This window comes from Microcaecilia unicolor, chromosome 1, assembly GCF_901765095.1.
Source record: "Microcaecilia unicolor chromosome 1, aMicUni1.1, whole genome shotgun sequence".
In the NCBI taxonomy this organism is placed as follows: Eukaryota; Metazoa; Chordata; class Amphibia; order Gymnophiona; family Siphonopidae; genus Microcaecilia; species Microcaecilia unicolor.
The window spans coordinates 633,491,838-633,516,714 of record NC_044031.1 but is presented as its reverse complement, the minus strand read 5'-3'; the positions used below and the strand labels follow the sequence as shown (position 1 = coordinate 633,516,714).

Here is a 24,877-nt window from a genome sequence, read left to right as displayed (position 1 = left end):
TTGGGGAGAGAAAGAGGGAAAGATTGGGGAGAGAGAGAAAGAGGGAAAACAACAGAGGGAAGGATTAGGGAGAGAGAGAAAGAAAGAGGGAAAACAACAGAGGGAAGGATTGGGGAGAGAGAGAAAGAGGGAAACCAACAGAGGGAAGGATTGGGGAGAGAGAGAAAGAGGGAAAACAACAGAGGGAAGGATTGGGGAGAGAGAGAAAGAGGGAAACCAACAGAGGGAAGGATTGGGGAGAGAGAGAAAGAGGGAAACCAACAGAGGGAAGGATTGGGGAGAGAGAGAAAGAGGGAAACCAACAGAGGGAAGGATTGGGGAGAGAGAGAAAGAGGGAAACCAACAGAGGGAAGGATTGGGGAGAGAGAGAAAGAGGGAAACCAACAGAGGAAGGATTGGGGAGAGAGAGAAAGAGGGAAAACAACAGAGGGAAGGATTGGGGAGAGAGAGAAAGAGGGAAAACAACAGAGGGAAGGATTGGGGAGAGAGAGAAAGAGGGAAACCAACAGAGGGAAGGATTGGGGAGAGAGAGAAAGAGGGAAACCAACAGAGGGAAGGATTGGGGAGAGAGAGAAAGAGGGAAACCAACAGGGAAGGATTGGGGAGAGAGAGAAAGAGGGAAACCAACAGAGGGAAGGATTGGGGAGAGAGAGAAAGAGGGAAACCAACAGAGGGAAGGATTGGGGAGAGAGAGAGGGAAAACAATAGAGGGAAGGATTGGGGAGAGAGAGAAAGAGAGAGAGAGGGAAAACAACAGAGGGAAGGATTGGGGAGAGAGAGAAAGAGAGAGGGAAAACAACAGAGGGAAGGATTGGAGAGAGAGAAAGAGGGAAAACAACAGAGGGAAGGATTGGGGAGAGAGAGGGAAAAACAGATGGAAGGATGGGGAGAGAGAGGGAAAAACAGATGGAAGGATTGGGGAGAGAGGGGAAAAACAGATGGAAGGGTGGGGAAAGAGAGGGAAAAACACAGATGGAAGGATTGGGGAGAGAGGGAAAAACAGATGGAAGGATGGGGAAAGAGAGAGGGAAAACAGATGGAAGGATGGGGAAAGAGAGAGGGAAAACAGATGGAAGGATGTGGAGAGAGGGAAAAGCAGATGGAAGGATGGGGAGAGAGAGAGGGAAAGCGGAAGGATAGGGAGAGAAAGAGGGAAAACGCTGGATGGAAGAATGCAGAAAGAAATAGGGGAGACACTGGAAGGATGGGGAGAGAAAGCAGAGCTGCTGGATGGAAAAGGGGAATAGAGAAAGACTGGAGAATAAGAGGAAGGGGCATAGGGAGAACAAGGGTGAGGAAAAGATGAAAAGCCACAGATAGATGAAGGAAATTAAAGAATGGATAGTAAGAATGAATTAAATCTGGACAGAGAGAGAGCCTGAAAAATATTGAAGAAAGCAATGAAAAAGGAGACAAAAATGACAAATGGCACAGAAGAGTTAAGCGAAAACAAAGGAAAGGAGAATCACAGACTGGGCCCAATATGGAAAGAAAAACAGTCACCAGACAACAAAGGTAGAAAAAAATCATTTTATTTTCATTTTAGTGTTTGTAATATGTCCAATTTGAGAATTTACATTGGCTGTCTTATTTTGCACTGGGTATACTGGCGCTGTAAGAGCTTACAGAGATTATTTATAATGAAAAAAAAATCACGTTATTTTTTTCTCCTATAGTACTGTAATATTTTCAATGATGTCTGTTTATATGCGCCATGGCTGGTATAGGGGGTGTGGTTAATGTGGGTGTGGCTATCTTAGGGGTGGAGCCATATGTGGTGACCCCGCCCATAATGAGTACCGGCACCTTTTTTTCTACAAAAAAAGCACTGGAAAAAGGTATATGTAAACATGGGATACTAGAAAATGCAGCTTAAACACATGTAACAAGAAAGGACAAGGGCTCAGCTTAGAGAACATTATAAACAAATGGTGCTGAAATGAAAAGCTGTGAATGGTATAAGGAAGAGATGTGTTGGAGTCCAGAGGTGAATTGTCTTGGAAGTGTCATGTTGATCAGCTACTTTTTTGTTTCTTATCTTTACCCTAGTTCCGGATCTAGTTTCTCCACTTTTGTTAGGATAAGCGGCATACGCGCCCGGTATAAGAGGCTTGGGGAGGCTAAGCCTCCCCAGCCAGAAGTCCGTCGGATTTTGATTGACAGCTCAGCTGGTCGGATTCGGACCACGACGACGCCGACATGACACACACCGCATCGGCATCAGCCCCCAGTTCCGCCCGCAGGCCCCAGGGCTCGCCGCTCGGCCCAGCATCGTCTTTTTAAGACCCACCGACGCGCGCGACGACGACGATGCCCACACACGGACGGACACACGCATCATCCTAAATTCAGCCCGCCCAGCCCCAGGCCCTTGAGTTCCGAACTTCCGCCCGCTCGGGCTCTCACCAGCGCGCCGGTTGGTCCTGTGCTGCTGCCTTACTGCGAATCAGAAGACAAGACGGACGGGCGGCTAGCGGCTTCTTTTTCTTTCTTCGCCCCGCCCTCGGCTGGGCTCGCCCAGGTCCTCCTCAGCTCACGTCAGCCTTCTTCGCGCGCTGGCTCGCTCCCGTCCCGTGGTGTACTGTTCCGCATAGGCGGGAACGCGCGGGACGGCACACGTAGTAGGAGAAGAAGAAAGACAGAGAGTACTCTCTGTCTGATGATCCCTCCCACTTCCTTCTAGAAATTTGCCCCGGGTCCGGGGGGCCGCTTGGATTTCAGGAGACAGAGAGGTAAGTGCTGCTCTGCTGTGCTGACTGACTGAAGGAAGGTTTTTTAAAACAAAAGAAAGAAGTAAAAAAAAAATGTTAATATTTTGTTATTTTTGTAAGTTTCATGTAGATCTCTTTGTTTAAACATAACTTAGTTAAACAAAGAGATCTGCATGAAACTTACAAAAATAACAAAATATTTAATTTTTTTTTACTTGGGCAGTATGTTATACAAGGCTCTATGTGAACCCTTGTTTGAGCAGTAATTTCAATATTATTTGGAGCAAGTGGTAGCCATTTGTAGATAGTTTCAGTAGAATTTATGACATAAGAAATATTGCTGTTGATTTCATATCTTTTTTGAAAGGTATATCATTTCACTAACCTTGGTAATATGGCTCAGGGCAAGTTCAGACTGAGCTGGAAAACCAAAAAGGAATTAAATATTTTCCCCGTTTGGAAAAAACATTCCTGTAACAGCTAGTGGATTTGGAAGCTGGTTTGAGAACAACCAAATAGGTCAAAGGGGATGAAGGAAATGCTGCATGTTGACAAGTACCATTAGAATTCTTACAATTCTTTTTTTTTTAATCATTTATATTGGTGTATTAGGTTCTGCCCAGTGTAATATTTATGGTTCTGAGTGTGTTTTTGCACAAAGTTGTGCATAGTGTTTTGCAGTTGAGTGATTGTGGTTAGAATATGCTTTGAGCAACCACATGATACATATCTAATATCTAAATTTAATAAAAGGTATTGTGACTTTTATTTTTATTTATTTATTTTTATGTGTGTTATCAGACAATTATGGATTTAAGCTCCACCCCTGGCCCCACCCCCTAACCACGCCCCCTTTAGCCTCCCCAAACAGTTGGGCCACCGACCGCCTATGATAAGCGGCATAAAATCTGTTTAACTGTTCTGGGATCTTGCCAGGCACTTGTGACCTAGATTGGCCACTGTTGGAAACAGGACACTGGGCTTGATGGACCTTCAGTTTGTCCCAGTATGGCAATGCTTATGTTCTTACTAGTAAAAAAGGCCCGTTTCTGTTTGAAAGGAAACGGGCGCTAGCAAGGTTTTCCTCTGAGTGCGTATGTTTGAGAGAGTGTATGTGAGAGTGACTGTGTGAGAGAGGCTTCTGTTCCTGCTGCTGTGCATTCCCCGTGTTGTGCTGATTCGCTGCTCCCTGTATCGTGGCTCCGCCCCTCTCCCTTCTACTGGCCAATCTGGTGTGGGTTGTGTGACATCACTATTATCTACTCCAACTCCAGACCACCTCCAAGGGATCCACAGTTCCAGGCAGCCTCAGAATGTTGGAGGTGTGAATTATTATATAGGATGAATGGAACAGATAAACCCAAATCATTTGTTTCCTTTTTCAATAAGTACAAAGACTGGGGGACACTTTATAAGTTTTTGTAGTAATACATTTAAAATAAATATGAGAGCATATTTTTTCTCTTTATGTATAATTAAGCTCTTGAACTCATTGTCCAAAGTTGTGGTAAAAGTCGTTAGTGTAGCTGTTTTAAAGAAAAGCTTAAACAGATTCCTGGAGGTGAAGTCCCTCCACCAGACTGTTATTAAAATAGATCTGTGGAAAGACATTTCTTGGGGAAAATTCTATATATGGTGCCTTAAAAATTGGTGCTGTAAAACCACGCAGTTAGCATGATTCTATAGACTACATCTAAAGCTAGATGTAGTGGGGGGGCATGGCAAGCTGTTTACTTTTGCTGTTTTCTTTGAAGGGTGTCATCAGAACAGCATCCCCTCCCCCCAAACACACTCTGAGGACCTCCTCACCACTGTAGCTGTCAATGGACCAGTATGCCGTCAGGACCCCCGTAAGTTCCAGAGTGGTGGACCCGCTTGTGCAGGGAGGAGGAAAACTCTCTACATTAGGGCCGGATGTTTCACTCTCCCCTCTGATTCTCAAATGTACACCATGATTCACTGCTGAACTGGCACTCTCGGAAGCTCCTCAAATGGAAGTAACATGCGAAAGGGCTCCAGGAAGGGGTGAGAGTGCCAAGGGAGACGTCAAGGAAAGTAAGATGCTTCACATTGGATTGCATTTTTTGGCTCCAACGATAGGTGTTGTGGCGGTGTCTCTGGAGAGAATATGAAATGCTCTCCAGAGGATGAGTGGAACCATGGAGAAGTCTGCAGAGGACGTTGCTGCTCTTGTAAGTATGGTGGACAACCTGCCAGTAAGGTTAGACTCTACAAAAAAAGAATTTTCCACAAAGTTTCAACTATGAAAGAAGAAGTAATGGTTTTAAAAAAGGTGACAATGGCTTTATTGTAGGATAAGATACTTATACAAAAGAAAATTGAAGCCACTGAGAATTTTAACAGAAGGTTAAACTTGTGGTTAGTTAATTTCCCAAGAACTCTCGGGACCTCCCCTACTAGTGGATATTTTGGTTTTCTCCCTTGAAGCTTTTCCTCCTTTAAACAAAGTGTATTATACTTTCTCCAAAAAAAACCACCTGATGGAATGGATCTTTGGATGTTTTAGCAGTTTTGGAGGCTTCTCTGTCAGAGGACTCAGAGAGACACTCTTTTTGTATCATTTGTTTTCGAGCAAGAATTAAACTTTGTGCTGAAGCTTTACTTTCAAAATTCTCAGAAATTGTTTTTCATTAAAAAAAATATGGAGATACTCAGATATGATGAGACAGACTCAAGATTGAAGAAAAGCCGTTTTGGCTTTAAGAAAAGAGACATTGCTACTAGGTGCTTCATTTATTGTGGCTTATCTGTGTAAATGTATTATTAAATATTTGGGTATCAAGTATGTTTACTTTGATCCGGAGCAGCTGCGTTCCTTCATAGACATGAAAAAGATGGCGAAAGGTTCTAAGAAATGAGATTTTTGAGTATGCTCTGCTAATTTCACTTTTTCATCCTCTTACTTTCTCCACTATCCCCTTGAGTTTATGGTCTAAGGAAGATTCTTATATATTTCTTAAGGATTTGTTTCTGAATTAATATTTTCTTTTGTACATCTGTGTTATTATTTATGCCAGAGCCGGTGGTTGGGAGGCGGGGCTAGTGCTGGCCAGACTTATACGGTCTGTGCCCTGAAGAGCACAGGTACAAATCAAAGTAAGGTATACACAAAAGTAGTACACATGAGTTGTCTTGTTGGGCAGACTGGATGGACCGTGCAGGTCTTTTTCTGCCGTCATCTACTATGTTACTATGTTACTATTTCAAGTGTATTGCTTGTGAGTTTGATTTTGAAAATTATAAACAAAAAAAGTTAGGCATAGTTTATAGACTATGCTGAAGGGTCATTCTTGAACCTAAAATTTAGGCGCACCCATTTAGACCACTTAAAACCAGGCCTAAATACCTGCACCTAAGTTAGGTGCAGATCGGATGTATTCTATAATAGTGCGCATGGTTTTTTGAAATGCCCACAACTCGCCCATTCCTCACACTTCAAAAGTGTACATACTGGACACAGATGGTCCAGAGGGGAGCTACTGAAATAGTTAATAAAGTTTCATCAGAGACTTACACAGAGACACTGATCACCTCTTTTTCACCTGCTTGCCATTCATCTCTCTGTGCATCAAAACATCTTCCTGGCTTTTGCCGTACGCTTTTCTATTTCACTACCTTAAAATAATTAGATATGATCACTCCTAGTCCCACTCTTTCATACACAGAAGGACTTCACCCCTTATACTGTACTGCCTTTTTTTTGGGGGGGGGGGGGGGGGTTACAGCACAAATGCATGACTGTGCAAGCTCTTTGAGCAGGGACTGTCCCTCTATGTTAAATTGTACAGCGCTGCGTAACCCTAGTAGTGCTTTAGAAATGTTAAATAGTAGTAGTAGTTAGCGTTAAATATTTGCTGCCAAACTCTACAACATACTTTAAACTTGATCCTGCCTCATTTTATCAACACCTTCCAAGGTGTCTACTCTGTTGCAGATTTTGGTGTCATGTGTAAAGAGGCAAACTTTTCTTGACAACCATTCCCAAAATTGCTTACAAAAATAATGAAAATAAGAGGACCAAGGACCGATCCGTGTGGCAGATCAATGTTAACACTCCTTTCCTTAAAGTAAACTCCATGTACTTCTTACTAAACCAGTTTCTCACCCAGTCAGTCACTTTAGGAACCATGCCAAAGGCACAGAGTTTCTTCATGTGTGCCTATACTGAACTCTGCCAACACCTCATGTAGTGCTTTCCCCCCCTTCAATGCGACTCACTTGGCACCTAATCACAGAAATTGATCAGATTTATCTGAGAAGATGAATGGCTTTCAAATTGCATTCAGATTTATCAGCTGCAAATTATTGTAAAATTACAAACTTCATCGATATGAAATGCTACAGAAAGAAGAATGAATATTGTTTAAAAATTAAAATTCAGGCATCTCCTGTGAAAGAAAAATAAGTGTATATGACAGCACTCACGTGAATTCTGAAGCTTCTAATCTGTTGGTATCTGAATCCTCTAGGTGACCTTATAGTTTCTGCATAATTCCCTGAGACATGATTGTGGGAGTTCCTCATACCCCTGAGAGCCAGACAAGCAAAGCAAAAACTATTATTATAAATCCTTTTTTAAAAATTTTGTTTTTATTCTTTCTATCCCATTAGGATGTCAAAAATAAATTATACATAAGGGGCCCAAAATGTTTGTTTACCCTACCTGAAAAATTAATAAACAGACCAAACTTTAACTTAGAAACTGAGGAAAAGACACACCAAGTTTGAAAATGGAGCAGGTCAAAGAAATACATTGGGGTTCGGGAGAAAATAGACCAAAATTCCAGAGTAATAACTGCCCCCTTCCCTCCACAGACACACCAATTGCCCAGTGCATTTCTATGGGAGATGATTTCAGCATCTCTGGCATAAAAATATCCAGGGCTTTTATTGAGGGGGTACTTGGGGATTCTGAGTACCAGCACCTTTTCCATTGTTTGCTAAAATTGACCCATGGACCCCAAGTTTTATTGAAGGGTCTACACACCAATTCTGCCTTGTCATAGATTCTGTGACTGGTTAAAGGGGGCCTGGCTATTGTGGGGTGGGTCCCTCAGTGATCACCCCACCCCGAAGGGTGGCCTAGCATTTGAGTACCGGCAGCTTTTTTGCTAGAAAAAACACACTGGAAATATCAATACAGCGAAACATAGGCCTCGTCGGGCCTTCCCTCACTGTGTCCCACCCTCGTGGAAATAGGAAGTTACATCAGAGGAGGGTGGGACACAGTGAGGGAAGGCCCGACGAGGCAATCCGCTTCTTTTACACGCAGACGCGAGGCACTGTGCCGCCGCTTCATAGATTTTGTTTTTTAAGGCAGTGTGCCAGGTGGCAGAGAGAAGAGGGATGTCAACGGAGCTGAGGGTAGGCAGGTGGGGACTGGGTCGGGAGGAGGGGGGGGGCTCAGATGGGAGAACTGGGGTCTGAGAAGGAGGCAGGAGGGAGAATGGGGCCATGCCTGGGGCAGGGGCAGGTGGGAGAATGGATCTGGGGCTGAAAAGGAGGGCAGGTGAGAGAATGGGGCTGGATGAAGGGGACTGGAACTGGGGGCTGAAAAGGAGGGTAGGTGGGATAAGGGGGCTGAAAACATGAACTGTGCATCTAAACGCTGAAATTGAGATTTTTGAAACATTTCGTACTTTGATCATTTGGAATCTTTTGAATTTTTGCACCGAACCATCAGAAAAAGCATTACACACCCTGGACTGTTGTTAATAAGACCTACACCTTTCCATAAGCAGATCACCACAGCACCATAAGATAAGTGCCATCATTTTCTATATACTTCACACACTGTCCTTTATAATATTTGGTTGAATGAGGATGGCTATTGGTGCTATGATAGTGATATGGTGTCATTACAGTCACATGAGACCTTGGTCTGTGTAATGCGCTGTAAAAACTGAGCACCCTTTACACTTTATATAATTGATTATTTTGGACGTTTAGTCTATTTTTGTTTTCATATCTCTTTAACTTCATTCTTTATCTATTTTTTATCTTTTACCATTGAGGTTTCTGGAATACTTGTAGTTAAAATGTAATGCTAAGAAGTGCAGACTGATACACTTGGAGTGCAGAAATACAAAAAGAGATATACTGGATAGGAGGGGAGAGATTGGTAAACTTGACTCAGGAGAAGGGCTGATGGTGTACAAGGATCTGAAGGTGACGAAACAATGCGACAAGGCAGTGACCATGGCTAGAAGGATGTTAGGCTGCATAGAAAGGGTTATGACCAGAAGAAGAAAGGAGGTGTTGATGCCCTTCTACAAGTCATTGGTGAGGCCCCACTTGGAGTCTTGTGTTCAGTTTTAGAGGCTGTATCTTACTAAGGATGTAAAAAGACTTCAAGTGGTTCAAAGAAAAGCTACAAAAACGGTATGGGATTTGCATTGCAAGAATTACGAGGGTAGACTTGCCAACTTGAATATGTATACCCTGGAGGAAAGGAGAAACAGGTGTGATATGATACAGACATTCAAATATATAAAAAGGTATTAATCCGCAAACAAACCTTTTCCGGAGACGGGAAGGCAGTAGGTTGAAAGGGAGCCAGCTCAGGAATAATGTCAGGAAGTATTTTTTCATGGAGAGAGTGGTAGATTCCTAGAATGCCCTCCCACGGGAAGTGGTGGAGATGAAAATGGTAATGGAATTCAAATATATGTAGGAATTCTGTTTAGAAGGAATGAATCCATAGAAGCTTAGTGGAGATTGGGTGGCAACACCGGTAATTGGAAAGCAAAGTCAGTGCTGGGCAGACTTCTACGGTCTGTGCCTTGATCATGGCTGAATAGATTTGGATGTGCTGGAGTGTAGCTTTTCAGGGGCTTCAACATTAACTTCAGAAACTTTAGAGCAAGGACAATGTTGGGCAGACTTCTACTATCTATGCCCTGAAGATGGTAAGGACAAATCAAGATCAGGTATATATATGAAGTACCACATACCATATGTAATGAGTTTATCTTGTTTGGGCAGACTGGGTGGACCGTACAGGTCATTATCTGCCATCATCTACTATGTTTCTATATCCAAAAGGCATTCTATTCCAGGTATATTGTTTTTTACCAAACGTAAAATCTTACTTATATTGATCACCAGGATGCATGCATACGGTCCAAAAGCCTGAAGCTAAGTCTAGGCTGGTGAAGCTTTTGGAACCTCTTATGCTGGCATGGGTTCACTGGCCACTGTGACAGTGGTATCTGCTTGTTCAGCAGACGATAGTCCACAGCGAGTCTCCAAGTGTTGTCTTTCTTCAAAATGGGCCATATGGGCAAATTATAGATGCTTTTGCACTGCTGGATGAGGTCTCGAGCTTCCAAGGCATTTAGAATCTCTTTTACAAACTCATAAGATGCCAATAGGTTTTATACTGGTCCACAAAGACAGGCTTACTGTTGGGCTCGGTTGGAACACATGTGACATGGAGGTCAATTAATCCACAATTGTATGAGTCCACAGCAAAGAGGTCTTGGTGCTTATATATCAGGTTCTTAAGCCACTGTCTGTCTTCATCAGTTGTACAGGCATCAGCCTGGGTGACTTGCTCTTCGAATCCAGGAGTCACACTGTACCCAAAGCACTTATACAAAGGTACATGGCACACATACAAACTGATGCATCTTAAAGTGAGGTTGCTAATGGTGAATAGTGCCATGTATTATAATCCTATATCTCATTGCTTTATAGGAACATATTTACTGTGGTGTATAGTGCTTCATAGTGCTCGTTTTGCTCCTATACCTCCTAACCCCCTTCACCACACCCAATATCCAATTATTAATGGATTTAAAGATTTTTGGTTTCCTCTCCGTCTTGAAAGTGAAAATTAACATGACCCTGACATTTTTTGTGTCATCTTCCTGCTCCCGCAGGAGCAGGGTAAAAATATCTATAAATCCTTTCTCTAAAATTTCTCTTCCATATTTTTGGGAATGCCTCTGGCAAAAGTAGTAACCCCACAGAGGACATCACCCCTCGGGTCCCCTTTAGCTTCTTTGGCCAATGTTACTGATTGAGTTTGCGCTATTTGGCTGACCTAGCCATATTGGCTGCCAGCTGGGGCACCTCAAAGGATTGGTTTTGTGCATTGTTATCAGTTGAGCCTTGATTAGATTCATAAAGATGGAAAGCATTGCGAATTACATCTGCCAATGACATGTTCTCATTGTCTAGAGGCCTTTCTGCTGGTGGCGGTGCGGCCGCATCATTTGAAAGTGACTTACCCCAAGTCTGCCCCTCTATGGGCCTGGTGGTCACGTTGAGGGCACTGTCTGTGTTACCAGCGGTGATCCATTGGCGCATTCTTTGGAGGGGGTGCTGTCCATTGTGTGCAGCTGCTGGGATACTGTGGCCATACTATGATGCTTCTCGATACCCTGTCGTCACTTGGATTCCAGGGCTCTGTCCTTTCCTGGTTCTCTTCCTACCTCTCCCTCCGCACCTTTAGTGTTCACTCTGGTGGATCCTCTTCTACTTCTATCCCTCTGCCTGTCGGCATACCTCAGGGTTCTGTTCTTGGTATCCTCCTCTTTTCTATCTACACTTCTTCCCTTGGTTCATTAATCTCATCCCATGGCTTTTCCTACCATCTCTATGCTGATGACTCCCAAAACTACCTTTCTACCCCTGATATCTCACCTTGCATCCAAACCAAAGTTTCAGCGTGCTTGTCTGACATTGCTGTCTGGATGTCTCAATGCCAACTGAAATTAAACATGACCAAAACCGAGCTTCTCATTTTTCCCCCCAAACCCACCTCCCCACTCCCCCCGTTTTCTATTTCTGTTGATGGCTCTCTCATTCTCCCTGTCTCCTCAGCTCGAAACCTTGGGGTAATCTTTGACTCTTCTCTCTCCTTCTCTGCTCATATCCAGCAGATCGCCAAGACCTGTCGTTTCTTTCTTTACAACATCCGTAAAATCCACCCCTTTCTTTCCGAGCACTCTACCAAAACCCTTATCCACACCCTTGTCACCTCTCATTTAGACTACTGTAATCTGCTTCTTGCTGGCCTCCCACTTAGTCACCTCTCCCCTCTCCAATCGGTTCAAAACTCTGCTGCCTGTCTTGTCTTCCGCCAGGTTCGCTTTACTCATACTACCCCTCTCCTCAAGTCGCTTCATTGGCTCCCTATCCGTTTTCGCATCCTGTTCAAACTTCTTCTACTAACCTATAAATGTACTCTCTCTGCTGCTTCCCAGTATCTCTCCACACTCGTCCTTCCCTACATCCCTTCCCGTGCACTCCGCTCCATGGATAAATCCTTCTTATCTGTTCCTTTCTCCACTACTGCCAACTCCAGACTTCGCGCCTTCTGTCTCGCTGCACCCTACGCCTGGAATAAACTTCCTGAGCCCCTACGTCTTGCCCCATCCTTGGCCACCTTTAAATCTAGACTGAAAGCCCACCTCTTTAACATTGCTTTTGACTCGTAACCACTTGTAACCACTCGCCTCCACCTACCCTCCTCTCCTCCTTCCTGTACACATTAATTGATTTGATTTGCTTACTTTATTTTTTGTCTATTAGATTGTAAGCTCTTTGAGCAGGGACTGTCTTTCTTCTATGTTTGTGCAGCGCTGCGTATGCCTTGTAGCGCTATAGAAATGTTAAATAGTAGTAGTAGTAGTAGTATGCTCGATTTCTTCAAATCTGCCATCAGGACTTCCATGTCTGTCTGTTGCGGTTGATCCTGCAGCTTCGCCGTCGCTCTTGTTATTGCCCTTTTCTGTCACTTGGTTACCCTTGTCAGTTGTATTGTTTCTCGTAGATGCACACACTGTCTTCTGGGTTGTTTTTCTTTTGGCATGTTGTGGAGGCATTTCCTATGCTGGGAAACACTGTACGTATAAACACAATTAAAAACTGAGTACCAGCAGAGATTCATTATTTGGCATATGGGTCATTCTGTTGAAAAAAGGTGCAGATTGTAATAGCTAGAAAGGAAGGGATCTATCAATTGAAAAATAATTAAACTTTTTTTTTTTGTTACATAGGGACAACTGGAGGAGTGGCCTAGTGGTTAGAGCACCAGTTTTGCAATCCAGAGGTGGCCTGTTCAAATCCCACTGCTGCTCCTTGTGATCTTGGGCCAGGGGCGTAGCTACTGGTGGGCCTGGGTGGGCCGGGGCCCACCCAATCTCAGCTCAGGCCCACCCAATCTCAGCTCAGGCCCACCCAGTTTGTCCTGCTCCTCCAATCGGTGCCGGTCCTCTAGGCGCTGATTAGGCTGCAGCGGGAGGGAGAGTGCAGTGCAGTACACAGCCGACAGAAAAAACAGCAGCTCACCTGAGTTTAGTCCTCCGACAGATTTAGAGAGCACTGCAGACTGTGCTTCCACTTCGTTCCTTCCTGCCCCCCACGTCGCGTGCGTTTAAGCCTTTTATTTTCCTTGCCGCAATCAGCAGTGGCTTACAGAGGGCGGGGCGGTGGGGGCGGACCGCCCCGGTGCAACCCAATGGGGGGGGGGGTGTTCTAACCTCTACTCCGTCGTCAGTTCGGCCTGCCTTCACCCCGGCGCGCGCCTAACATCTCTACTGCCTGCCACTTGCTGCGTGCGTCTCCTCCTTCTCTCTTCCATCGAGTCCCGCCCATCTCGACCGATGACTGCTGAGCCTTCCTTCCCCTGCGGCACCTCGGCCCGTGCACCTTGCGTACTGATGTCTCTTGCGATGGCTGGCTCCTCTCTCCCTCCTAGCTCGCGGCTGCCCACCATCATCAGTGCAGCCACGAGCCTGCGCTTTCCGCTGCCTGCTACGCTTGCATTCCCTCCCCGCTGGGCCACCTACTGTATCAGCACTCAGCAGAAGAATCTTGGAGGCCACTTCCATCCCAGGTCCGGAGCACAGCCAGGTAATTAGGCCCTGCAGACTTAGGGGAGAGTCCAAACTATGGGGAGATGGGTAAAGGATAGGACAGGGCTGACACTAGACTACGGGGAAGGAGGGATGGGGGTAGGTAGAGAAGGGAAGGACTGATGCCAGGCTATGGAGATGGGGTTAGGGTAGAGAAGGGAAGGGAAGGGCTGATGGATGGGGGGGGGGGGGGGGGGGGTAGGGTAGAGAAGGGAAGGGCTTATGCTGGGCTATGTGGATGGATGCTATGGGGTTGAATGAGATAGGAGGGGGTAAGGTAGAGAAGGGAAGGACTGATGTTGGGCTACAGAGATGGATGGGAGGTAGGAAAGGATGGGTAGGGCTGATTCTGAGCTATATGAATATGGGGGGGGGGCAGGTTAGGAAGGGAAGGGTAAAGCTGATGCCAGGCTACAGGGATAGATGGGTGGTAAGAAGGAATGGGTAGAGCTGATATCAGGCTACAGGGAGGGATGGGGGGGGGGGGGGGGGACAAGGCTGATGGGTAGGGCTGATGCTGAGTTACACGACAATTTAAAAGTTTTGGTCCTTTATTCTGTAATTGATGAGGGTTGGTCTGTGTTCTGCATGTGACAGAGGTGAAAGATTCTTCTGGCATGTGGCTGTGAGGGGATCTATATCAGTCTGACTTGTTTGGCTTTTCCAATGGGACACGTACTGCTGTTGTGTATATTCACTGCTGCCTTTTTAAAGGTGCTGTTATTGATATTTGTGTGTTCAGAATTGGTGGTGGTAAGGTTTGCAACATAGGTATTTATTTGATTAGTGTTTATGCAGGACACTTGTTGGGCAGGCTGTTCATTAGAAATCCTTCATCAAGGCATTATTTAGGAGTATCCCAAGAAATGCTACTCACTCCTATATACATAGTGCCCACCCATACTAGCTCTGGGCCCACCCAAAATGTTAAGTCTGGCTACGCCACTGTCTTGGGCAAGTCATTTAACCCTCCATTGCCTCAGGTACAAGCTTAGATTGTGAGCCCTCCTGGGACAGAGAAATATCCAGTGTACCTGAATATAACTCACCTTGAGCTACTACTGAAAAAGGTGTGAGCAAAATCTAAATAAATAATAATAGTTATATGTGGCTTGTCACTAAAGCAAGCCAACTAACTGCAGTAAATAGGGCATTAGTGCGCTCTTATGGCCACTTAATTTATTGCCTGGAGTTTATTATCACCCATATACCAAAGCATGAGATAAGTAATTCAAAACCAATATGCATTAAAAAAAATGTTTGGACACTTTAATTCCCCAGCCATGCACATTTTTTTCAATCATAACCCACAGGGATCCTCATCTGTGAGGCACATGCCAATATGACCGCCCACAAGAATCAACCCGCCACTCTAGAAAAAGAAATCGCCCTAAACAGCCCAGGTGCTACATAAATTCAATTGCGTCTGCAGCCCTCCCCCTTTTTTTGCATAAATATATGCTGGGAAAGCACTATCCTGTATTTTATGTGCCCCCTTTAACTGCCGCATGCCTCATCCTGCCTCAGCCTGCTGTCGTGTATGGGAAACCCCCTTCCCCTGGCAATACTTTAGACACACATTCACCGGGACCAGCGCATGATATGTGGAGACGTCCTCAGCGGTCACCCGCAGCTGAGTGCAGAAAGCTCCACTGTATTCCCTCCCCCCCGCCGCTCCTCTGAGCCATCCTGAACGACACGGGCAAGGGAGATGGGGTGCAAATAAATGGCGGCAGAAAAGTCTTACTCTGAAGGCTGCAAGCTCCCCCCAAGAGTGAGTCTAAGGCAACAGCTGAGTGCCACTGTCAACTGAGCTATCGGCCCCTACCCTTACCTGACCAGAACAGCAATCGGTGACACTGGCTACTGGGCTATTTGGCCACCGCCCTAACTAGACCATTCAGCCATATTAAAACAGTAGCTTATCCAGCGCAGCCTGCAAACCTCAACTGCACCTTTGACCCTTTCTATATCGCCCCAAGGCTTAAAACATTTCCTGCTTGTTGTCTTCACCGGCCCCACTGCCCCTTGCGAATCAAGTAGCCACGCAACTGAGGTGCTAGCTGCGATTGAGCCCCCTGTGCAGAATATTCAGTTGTCATGGTTTTTCTTTTTTGTTTGTACACACCGAGAAGAGTGAGTAGGGATGGCGTACATTTGCAGCTGATCGCAAGCTACTAGCCATACGCGTTCTCATAAGCTGCTGGACCACCTATTGAGCAAAAATCAGCAAGCTTCACCCTGCTCTGCCTTCTCTACCCTCTTCTTCTTCCCAGCTTCCTCTCTTGTTATTTGTGCTCCTCCTTTCTGTTGCTTCCTCCCAATCCAATACTTATCCTCTTGCTGCCTTTCTCCCTCACAGCCTTTCTTTGTCTTCACTTTCTATCTGTCTATAGCCCCCCCCCCCCCGTGCCCCTGCCCCTTTTCTTTTTCCCTCCCCCCTGTCCACCCATCCTTTTCTTCAGTCTCGTTGGCCATCAGCCCATTTGTGGGTAGCACCCCTTTAACTGGGGTTGCCTTGTTCTTTTCTTTCAGAAGTTACAATAAGTGCTATCTGCATTGCACCCACAAGCACATGTCCTTCATCCTGTTCTTTAGTCACCAAGTCAAAGAAATCAATCAGATTTGTTTGGCAGGATTTTTTTCCTTTGGTAAAGCCATGTTGCCTCAGATCCTGCAACCCGTTAGATTCTGGAAAGTTAATTATCTTTTCCTTTAGCAGTGACTCCATTATTTTTCCTACCACTGACGTGAGGCTTATCAGCCTGTAGTTTCCCACTTCTTCCCTGTCACCGCTTTTGTGAAGAGGGGCCACATTTGCTTGTCGTCAATCCCATGGAACCACTCCCATCTCTAAAGATCTATTAAATAAATCCTTAAGAGATCCCTCCAGGACTTCTCTGAGCTCCCTCAGTATCCTGGGATGTAACCCATCTGGCCCAATAGCTTTGTCCACTTTCAGATTTTCAAGTTGTTTATAAATGCTTTCTTCTGTGAATGCCGCAATATCCACTCCACTCCCAGACATACCCTCAGTATCTGACCATGGTCCTTTTCCAGGATTTTCTTCCAGGAATACCACAAAAGTATTTGTTTAGCACATTCACTTTATCCTCCCATTTACCAGCACAAGTGTTACAGGTAGGGGGGATGGGCCTGGGTCCGCCTGCCTGAAGTGCACTGCGGTACCCACTAAAAGTGCTCCAGGGACCTGCATACACGCAGGCCTCTAGGACTTGTTGCTGCTGTATAACCTTGGCACACCAGTTGACACCTGAAGACTAATCTCTCCGAAAACGTCCTTTATTGGAATAAGCACGTTTACTCACAGTTAACTGCAGATCAGAGGTTGTGCCCCACTGGCAAAGAGTCTCCCTGGTACTGAGATTAGCAGAAGGTCAGAGCTGGCAGAATGCTGTACAATGCCCTCTTTCAGCAACATTCAAGGTAAGAACTAAGTTCTGTAACGTGGCTAACACAGGAAAGGGATCTAAAACTGGCTTACAAAAATGGCCACTACCTCATGGACTACCGGAAACAAACCAGGGCACACTCTGACCCAGTAAGCAGGGGGAAAAGCACCATGGGAGTAGAGCCTACCAACTACCAACAACGTGAGCATTTAACACAAGCTAGTGGAATCACGGAGCCCAATACCCTACACCCACCACAATGTATTGCTGATGTGACTCTGCAGTGGGCATAACAGAAAAGGTGTCACATTCACCCGCAAGCCACATCAGAACCAGGGAAAGGCTGTCAGAGGATGGAACACATTCTGTTGTCATGGAGGTGGGTGCGGCATTTGAGGCTGGAAAAAAAGTTTTTAAAGTGGTTTTTTTTTGGTGGGAGGGGGTTAGTGACCACTAGGGGAGTCAGGGGAGGTGATCCCGGATTCCCTCCGGTGGTCATCTGGTCAGTTGGGGCACTTTTGGGGGGCTTGTTCGTGGAAAAACAGGGTCCAAAAAAGTGACCCAAAATCGCAGTAAAAGCGCCTTTTTTTTTTTCAGTTATCGGCAGAAGACGTCCATCTCTCCTCGGCTGATAACCATGCCCCAGTCCCGCCTTCACCACGCCTCCGACATGCCCCCATCAACTTTGTTCATTCCCGCAACGGAGTGCAGTTGAAGACGACCAAAACCGGCTTTCGATTATACCGATTTGGTCGCCCACGGGAGAAAGACGCCCATCTCCTGATTTGGGTCGAAATATGGGCGTCTTTCACTTTTGATTATGAGGTGGATTGTCACCCCCACCCTGTAGTTTAAATGTCTAGAATCATACTGTCTGAATTTCTCCCCAAGGATCCTGCTTCCTGTCACTGAAAGATGTAGCCCATCATTACAGTACAGCCTGTTATTTTTCCATGTACTGCCCCATCTTCTTATGTATCTAAAACCTTCCTCTTTACACCAAGCTTCAAGCCAGGAATCTGTCCAAACCTTTTTTAAATCCAGATATGTCAACCGCTGTTACCACATCCTCCGGCAATGAGTTCCAGACCTTAACTATTCTTTGAATGAAAAAATATTTCCTCCTATTTGTTTTAAAAAATATTTCCATATAATTTCATTGAGTGTCCCCTGGTCTTTGCACTTTTTGAATAAAAGATATGTTAATATGATTAAAAAGTGTGATATGTACTATGTTAAGGGATATCAATAAGCAGGATTGTCCAATAGTTGAATTGAGATAATTGTCACTTCTGAGGAATATTTTCAAAGCACTTAGGCTTACATAGTTCCATAGTAACCTATGGAACTTTGTAAGTCTCAGTGCTTTGAAAATGAGCCCCTTGGTTTTCCTATATATAGAAGGCTGCCCTAGGGTTGGGTGGGAGAGGGGGGCAGGGAGGGACTATAAAGTCAGGAGAAGGACAGAAATATAGCAATTTATAGGAATCCGTAGCTCTCCCAAATGAGAGGAAAGGAAGTTTTATGGTTTTTTTTTCTAATATAGGATAGATAGAGGTAAAAGTCAGCAGATTACAAGAAATCTATTGAGAAAGAGGGACAAACAGGGACGAGAGTAGTTTAGAATTTATGAAACAATCCAAACAGAAAAATATGCAAATATATAAATTCAAAATGTTTTAGTTTCAGACTTGCAGTGCTTCTCAATTAAAAATTGAGCATGAAAACATTCATTAAAAGAGTAAATAATGAAGATCAGTAATTATAAACCTGAATTAGTAAAAGAAGAAAGACATAAACAGTGTTCATCAATACAAAGCCCAGGGGCCAACTGTGCCCCCTGGACAACCTTTCAGGCAGCTCTCATTGTAATTCTGGATTTTGTTTTCACTACTCCCTGCACTTTTTCCCAAGCTCATGACAGAAAGTGAGAAGTTGATGATGGGAGGCATTTCTCAATAGAAAAAAGGAAATGCATTTGGAAATGCCCATCTCCTTGAAGAAACCGCCAATGAAAGTTTGAAAGTAGCCTGGAAAGGATGAATCTCATTAACACATGCTGGTCAGCAGGTGTTGCAGCCCTGCAGGGGAAGATATTTTGTGGCTCTCTATGGCTCATCTAGATCCAATCCTGCTTATAATCGAACGAGAAAAACGCCCAAGTTCCGACCTAAATCGGGAGATGGACGTTTATCTCACAAAAACGAATAACACGGTTTAATCGAAAGCCGAACTTGGACGTTTTCAACTGCACTGCATCGCGGAAACATACAAAGTTGACGGGGACGTGTTAGAGGCGTGGTGAAGGCAGGACTGGGGCATGGTTATCACCCGAACAGAGATGGGAGCCTTTCGCCGATAATGGAAAAAAAGTATGCGTTTGTAGCTAGAATTTAGGGCACTTTTCCTGGACCCTGTTTTTTCACGAATAAGGCCCCAAAAAGTGCCCTAAATGACCAGATTACCACCAGAGGGAATCGGGGATGACCTCCCCTGACTCCCCCAGTGGTCACTAACCCCCTCCCACCACAAAAAATGATGTTTCACAACTTTTTATTTTCACCCTCAAATGTCATACCCACCTCCCTGGCAGCAGTATGCAGGTCCCTGGAGCAGATGTTAGGGGGTGCAGTGGACTTCAGGCAGGTGGACCCAGGCCCATCCCCCCCACCTGTTACAATTGTGCTGCTTAATGCTTAGTCGTCCAACCCCCCCAAACCCACTGTACCCACATGTAGGTGCCCCCCTTCACCCCTTAGGGCTATAGTAATGGTGTAGACTTGTGGGCAGTGCGTTTTGAGGGGGATTTGAGGGGCTCAACACACAAGGGAAGGGTGCTATGCACCTGGGAGCTCTTTTACCTTTTTTTTTGTTTTTGGAAAAGTGCCCTCTAGGGTGCCCGGTTGGTGTCCTGGCATGTGAGGGGGACCAGTGCACTACGAATCCTGGCCCCTCCCACGAACAAATGCCTTGGATTTATTCATTTTTGAGCCGGGCGCTTTCATTTTCCATTATCACTGAAAAACAAAAACGCCCAGCTCACAAATTGTCGAATAAAACATGGACGTCTATTTTTTTCGAAAATACGGTTTGGTCCGCCCCTTCACGGACCCGTTCTCGGAGATAAACGCCCGTGGAGATAGACGTTTTCGATCGATTATGCCCCTCCACGTATCATTGACTTAAAAATTAGCGAAGACCATTGACTTAAAACATGGCAATTAAACTGCTACAGTAGAGCTGAAGAGCCTGGAATAACAACATTGGAAAGTAATTTGAAAATATTATTAATACTATTGTGAACCACTATGAAAGTAGTTGCCAAATGTCAGTATATCAAACAGAAATAAACTTCCTTAATTCAAAGTCCTCTTAAATTGAATATGAAAGATATTAAAAAAAATAAACACTGGGGTAAATTCTATAAGTAGAGCCTAAAAATCGGCACTGATAATGTGATGCTCTTAGAGAGATTTTATAACGAGTATGCTTCCTTTATAGATTCACACTCAGCACTAAGGTATGCCTAACTGTAGGCAGCTGCCTATGGGCCCCTTTTACTAAGTTGCAGCAAAAGGGGGCTGGTACTGTTGTCGGTACGTGTTTTATATGCATGCCGAGGCCCTCTTTTACTGCAGCTGGTAAAAGGGAAGTCTCGCTTTCCTGCAGGAAATGGCCTGGTGGCAAGTAAAGCACTTGCCGCGCTGCCATTTTGGGGGAGGAAGCCCTTACCGCCACCCACTGAAGTGATTGTAAGGCCTCCTGCATCAACCTGGCGGTAACCAGACAGCACGCAGTGCTGCCCAATTACCGCTGGGTACACTCCGGCGCCACAAAATAAATACATTTTTGTAGTGCCAGAAATGACGGTGTGCTATGGGTGGGAAGTTCCACCAGGCTGGAAGTACCCAATGGTACTTCCTGTATAGCGAGCGGTAAGCCCACATTGGGCTTACTGCTGCTTAGTAAAAGGAACTGTAAGTTAGGTGCACTTAGGCATGATTCTATATCAACATGCATGAAATCCGGGAACGCCCCAGGGATCGCCTCTAACTATGTCCCCAAATTGTTATGCATGATAGGATTTAGGTGCAATCTGTTACAGAATCACATATGCACATAAATCATAATTATTACCAATTAGTGCTGATAATTGGTTATCTTCCAATTATCAGTGCTGATAAGCTTGTTCAATTTAAGTTGTGCACACTCTTTATAGAATCATGCTAAGCGTGTCTTTAATTGGTCCGTTACACACATTAGATAAAAGGTTTCTGCCCCAGCAGGAGAATTTCCCATAAATACATTTGAAACACAAAAACAGCACCAGCGTTCAGATCGCCTCATTTTGTGAGAACTTTTGGAGGAACATCTGTATATGTCAATTTGAAGTCCAGATCGTCTCATTTTGTGAGAACTTTTGGAGGAACATCTGTATATGTCAATTTGAAGACCCCTGAGGAAGGCCTTTTTGGCCGAAACACGGACCGTGTAGGGTCCCAATAAAACGTTTTGGTGCTCTTACCATCTGTGGTTTCAGTCTGATCTTTCTGGATTTCTTCCGCTTGTTTTGTTGTTTTTGTGTTTTTTTGCGGGAGATTCGGACTCTTTTTGTTGTTCTTCCACAAATACATTTCACATTTGGGGGAGGGGGTAATTCTATAAGTGGACACCTCCTTTTAAGTGCCCTAATTCCACATGGTGAAAACATATTCTATATGGCATCTAGATACCCAATTTCCATGATAGAATATAAGTGTAACCTGGCATCAGTTCACCTTACATGTATGTGCATCTCACCAGGCATAATACAGATGTAAAAATGCTGCAAAGGTATGCATGTAACTTACAGTATAAAGAAATAAGTTGCAGCCCCTCCCCACTATGCCACTTGTATGCCCCCTTACAGAATAATGCATAGTTTCATTATTGCCACTTACATGCATAAATAAATAAATATAGATTTATCCCCAAAAGTACCAGTCTTCTGTATATTTGTGCATGCAAGTAAATGCAGGTGCCCAGTAACAGAATTGCCTTTTTGGTACCTTAGAGTTATAGATGTTTATGCAGTGACTTGTGTTCACACAGAATAAAGCAATTACCTAGTAAACTTTCTGAATGATGTGAATCGTTTCTGTGCCTTTATCAGGGCTGCTTTCACCTCCTTGTTCCTTAGGGTATAAATAAGGGGATTTAAAATAGGGATCAGCACTGCATAAAACACTGAAACTATTTTTTCCTGCATCATAGAATTACTCGAAGCAGGCTGCAAATACATGAAAAAAAGGGTCCCAAAAAATATGAGCACAGCAGTGAAGTGGGAGGCACAAGTGTTGAATGCTTTGCGTCTTCCTTCAGCAGAGCGAATCCTCAGGATGTTGGAGATAATATAGGTGTAAGAGATTAAGATGGCCAGGGAGGATGTTGTGCAGTTGAATCCAACACAAATGAAAGCTGTGAGCTCAGTGACAAAAGTATCTGAGCACGCAAGCACCAAGAGTGGAGGAATATCACAGAAATAATGATCAAGGACATTGGGCCCACAGAAGGACAAGTGAAAAATGCAAACTGTATGTATTAAGGAATTACAAAAGCCACACACGTAAGCTGCACCCAGCATCTGAATGCACAGTCTCCTGCTCATAATGACTGGATACAGCAACGGGTTACAGATGGCTACATAACGATCAAACGCCATCACTGAAAGCAGAAAACACTCTACGGTAGCAAACGCAGCATAAAAGTACAGCTGTAGAGCACAACCAAGAAAGGAGATGGTTTTCTTCTCTACCAGGAAGGTTTGTAGGGTTATAGGGGTGATGGCAGAAGAATAACAGATATCTAAAACTGACAAATGAAAGAGAAAAAAGTACATCGGGGTTTGCAGACGCACATCCAACCTAGTTGCAACGATTATACCAATATTACCCAGGAGGGTGAAAATATGGAGCAGTAGGAAAAGCACAAAGAGTGGAATCTGTAGTTTTGGATCACGAGTAAGTCCAAGGAGAATGAACTCAGTCACTGAAGTCTGGTTTCTTCCTTCCATTTATTCTGTTGATTATATCTGCTGGTAGAACAAATCAGATTTACAGTTCATAGCAGTGACAGTGAATTACTATGTCGTCTGTGCTGTAGAACTGAATAATGTAGTCTTACCAACACACCAACTGGCATATATGGGAGTAAATTCTCTAGATGGTGCTGACAGATTGGTGTTGAAAAAAAATAATGCTTAATGCTAGTCTATAAATGGCGCTCAAAGTTAGGCTCTAAAATACTAACAGTAACCCCAGAGATAAATAGCTCTTAATTTGAAATAGAAAACCTCAATAGCCCAGACAGCCTACATAGATGGCTTGCCTCTGCATTGGCACTTATCATAGGTTTCAATCAAAAACTCTGGAAACAAACCAGAGGCGTAGCCAAGTTTTGATCTCAGGGGGAGCAGACTTTTATATAATAGGTGCCGGTTGATGTCAGCTACACAGCAGTGTCTGTATTGTTGCTCAGGGGCTGTAGCGGGCACTGATTAATACAGGCTATCTCTGTTGCGTCCTGCCTACAAGGAAACAGTACGTTACATCAAGAGGCAGGACGAAGAAGAGATCCCTGGACTGGCCAGAGCAGGCAATGTCTTCTTAACTACAAAGTAAAAATATTCAAATCGTGACCATCACCTCAGGAATAGCACACACAATCCTTCCACTGCTAGACACCTTGTTTAAATCAGATGGGCGTTTGTTTGTGTGGTGATTCTACAGGATGTGAAGAACACTAGTCCTGAGCATTTTTATTTTAGCTGACAAGGGCCACCAAAGGCGGCCCTTGCCCCAGAGCCTACTTTCAAATAGGGCTAGACATTTTGTGAAATAACACAAACCCCTGCAAAAAGACACCCAAAACCTATACTGAAAACTTACCACACCATAACAGCCCTAATCCACCTACAAAAAGACAGTGCTATACATATTACAGTGGGACCTAGAGAAGTGTTTCCCTAGGTGGTCCTGGAGTACCCCCTTGCCATTCAGGTTTTCAGGCTAGTCACAATGAATCTGCATGAAAAAGATTTGCAGGCAATGGAGGCAGTATATACAAATCAATGTCATGCATATTTATTGTGGATATCCTGAAAACCTGACTGGCAAGGGGGTACTCCAGAACCAACTTGGGAAACACTGCCCTAGAACACAAAACTTACCGCACCATAAGAGCCCTAACCCACCTATGAACAGACCAATTAACTTACTATTGGGAAACTGGAACAAGCTGAACTGTTAAACATTTCTACATAGATGCTATGTGCCAGAAGAATCCTTCACCTTAGGCACACATGCAGGACATGGACAGACCCTCATCTATATAACATAAGAATAGTCATACTGGGTCAGACCAATGGTCCATGTAGCCGAGTATCCTGTTTCCAACAGTGGCCAACCCAGGTCACAAGCACCTGGCAGAAACCCAAATTGTGACAATATTCCAATCTAATACAGAATAGGGAGCCATTAAGAAAAAACCCAAAACAAAAGAAATCACCAACAATAATAAGAGCAAAAATTGAAATAGAGAACCTCCTCCTCTCTGCCCAATGAAGCCAGACTCTATAAATAGTGCTATACTGGTAAAAAGAAACAGAAATGCATTTTCTCCTGTACTTTGCAAAATAAAAATACAAAAAATGTACATTTTACAAAGCAGGTACATCTCAGTCCTTACAAAGTATTAAATAAAAATATTTTTTCTACCTTTGTTGTCTGGGAATTTGGCTGGTCCCAGTCTTTTTTTCCATGTTCCATAAGTCAGCCTTACAAATTCTTTTCCAGGTTGGCCTTTCCATTTCTTCTCTCGCCTCTTGTCT

At 44.4% G+C, this 24,877-nt stretch overlaps 1 protein-coding gene across 1 annotated transcript; it reads right to left on the bottom strand.

The window, feature by feature from the left end:
* Positions 1 to 22,111: 22,111 nt before the first annotated feature.
* Positions 22,112 to 23,062, bottom strand: LOC115460559 (olfactory receptor 1009-like). The gene has a single exon (XM_030190328.1). It carries the CDS (start codon positions 23,060 to 23,062, stop codon positions 22,112 to 22,114), a length of 951 nt encoding a protein of 316 aa, XP_030046188.1.
* Positions 23,063 to 24,877: the final 1,815 nt, after the last annotated feature.

What these genes read in the sequence shown, in the direction of transcription:
- LOC115460559 (XM_030190328.1), bottom strand. Translation starts at nt 23,062, where the DNA reads ATGGAAGGAAGAAACCAGACTTCAGTGACTGAGTTCATTCTCCTTGGA.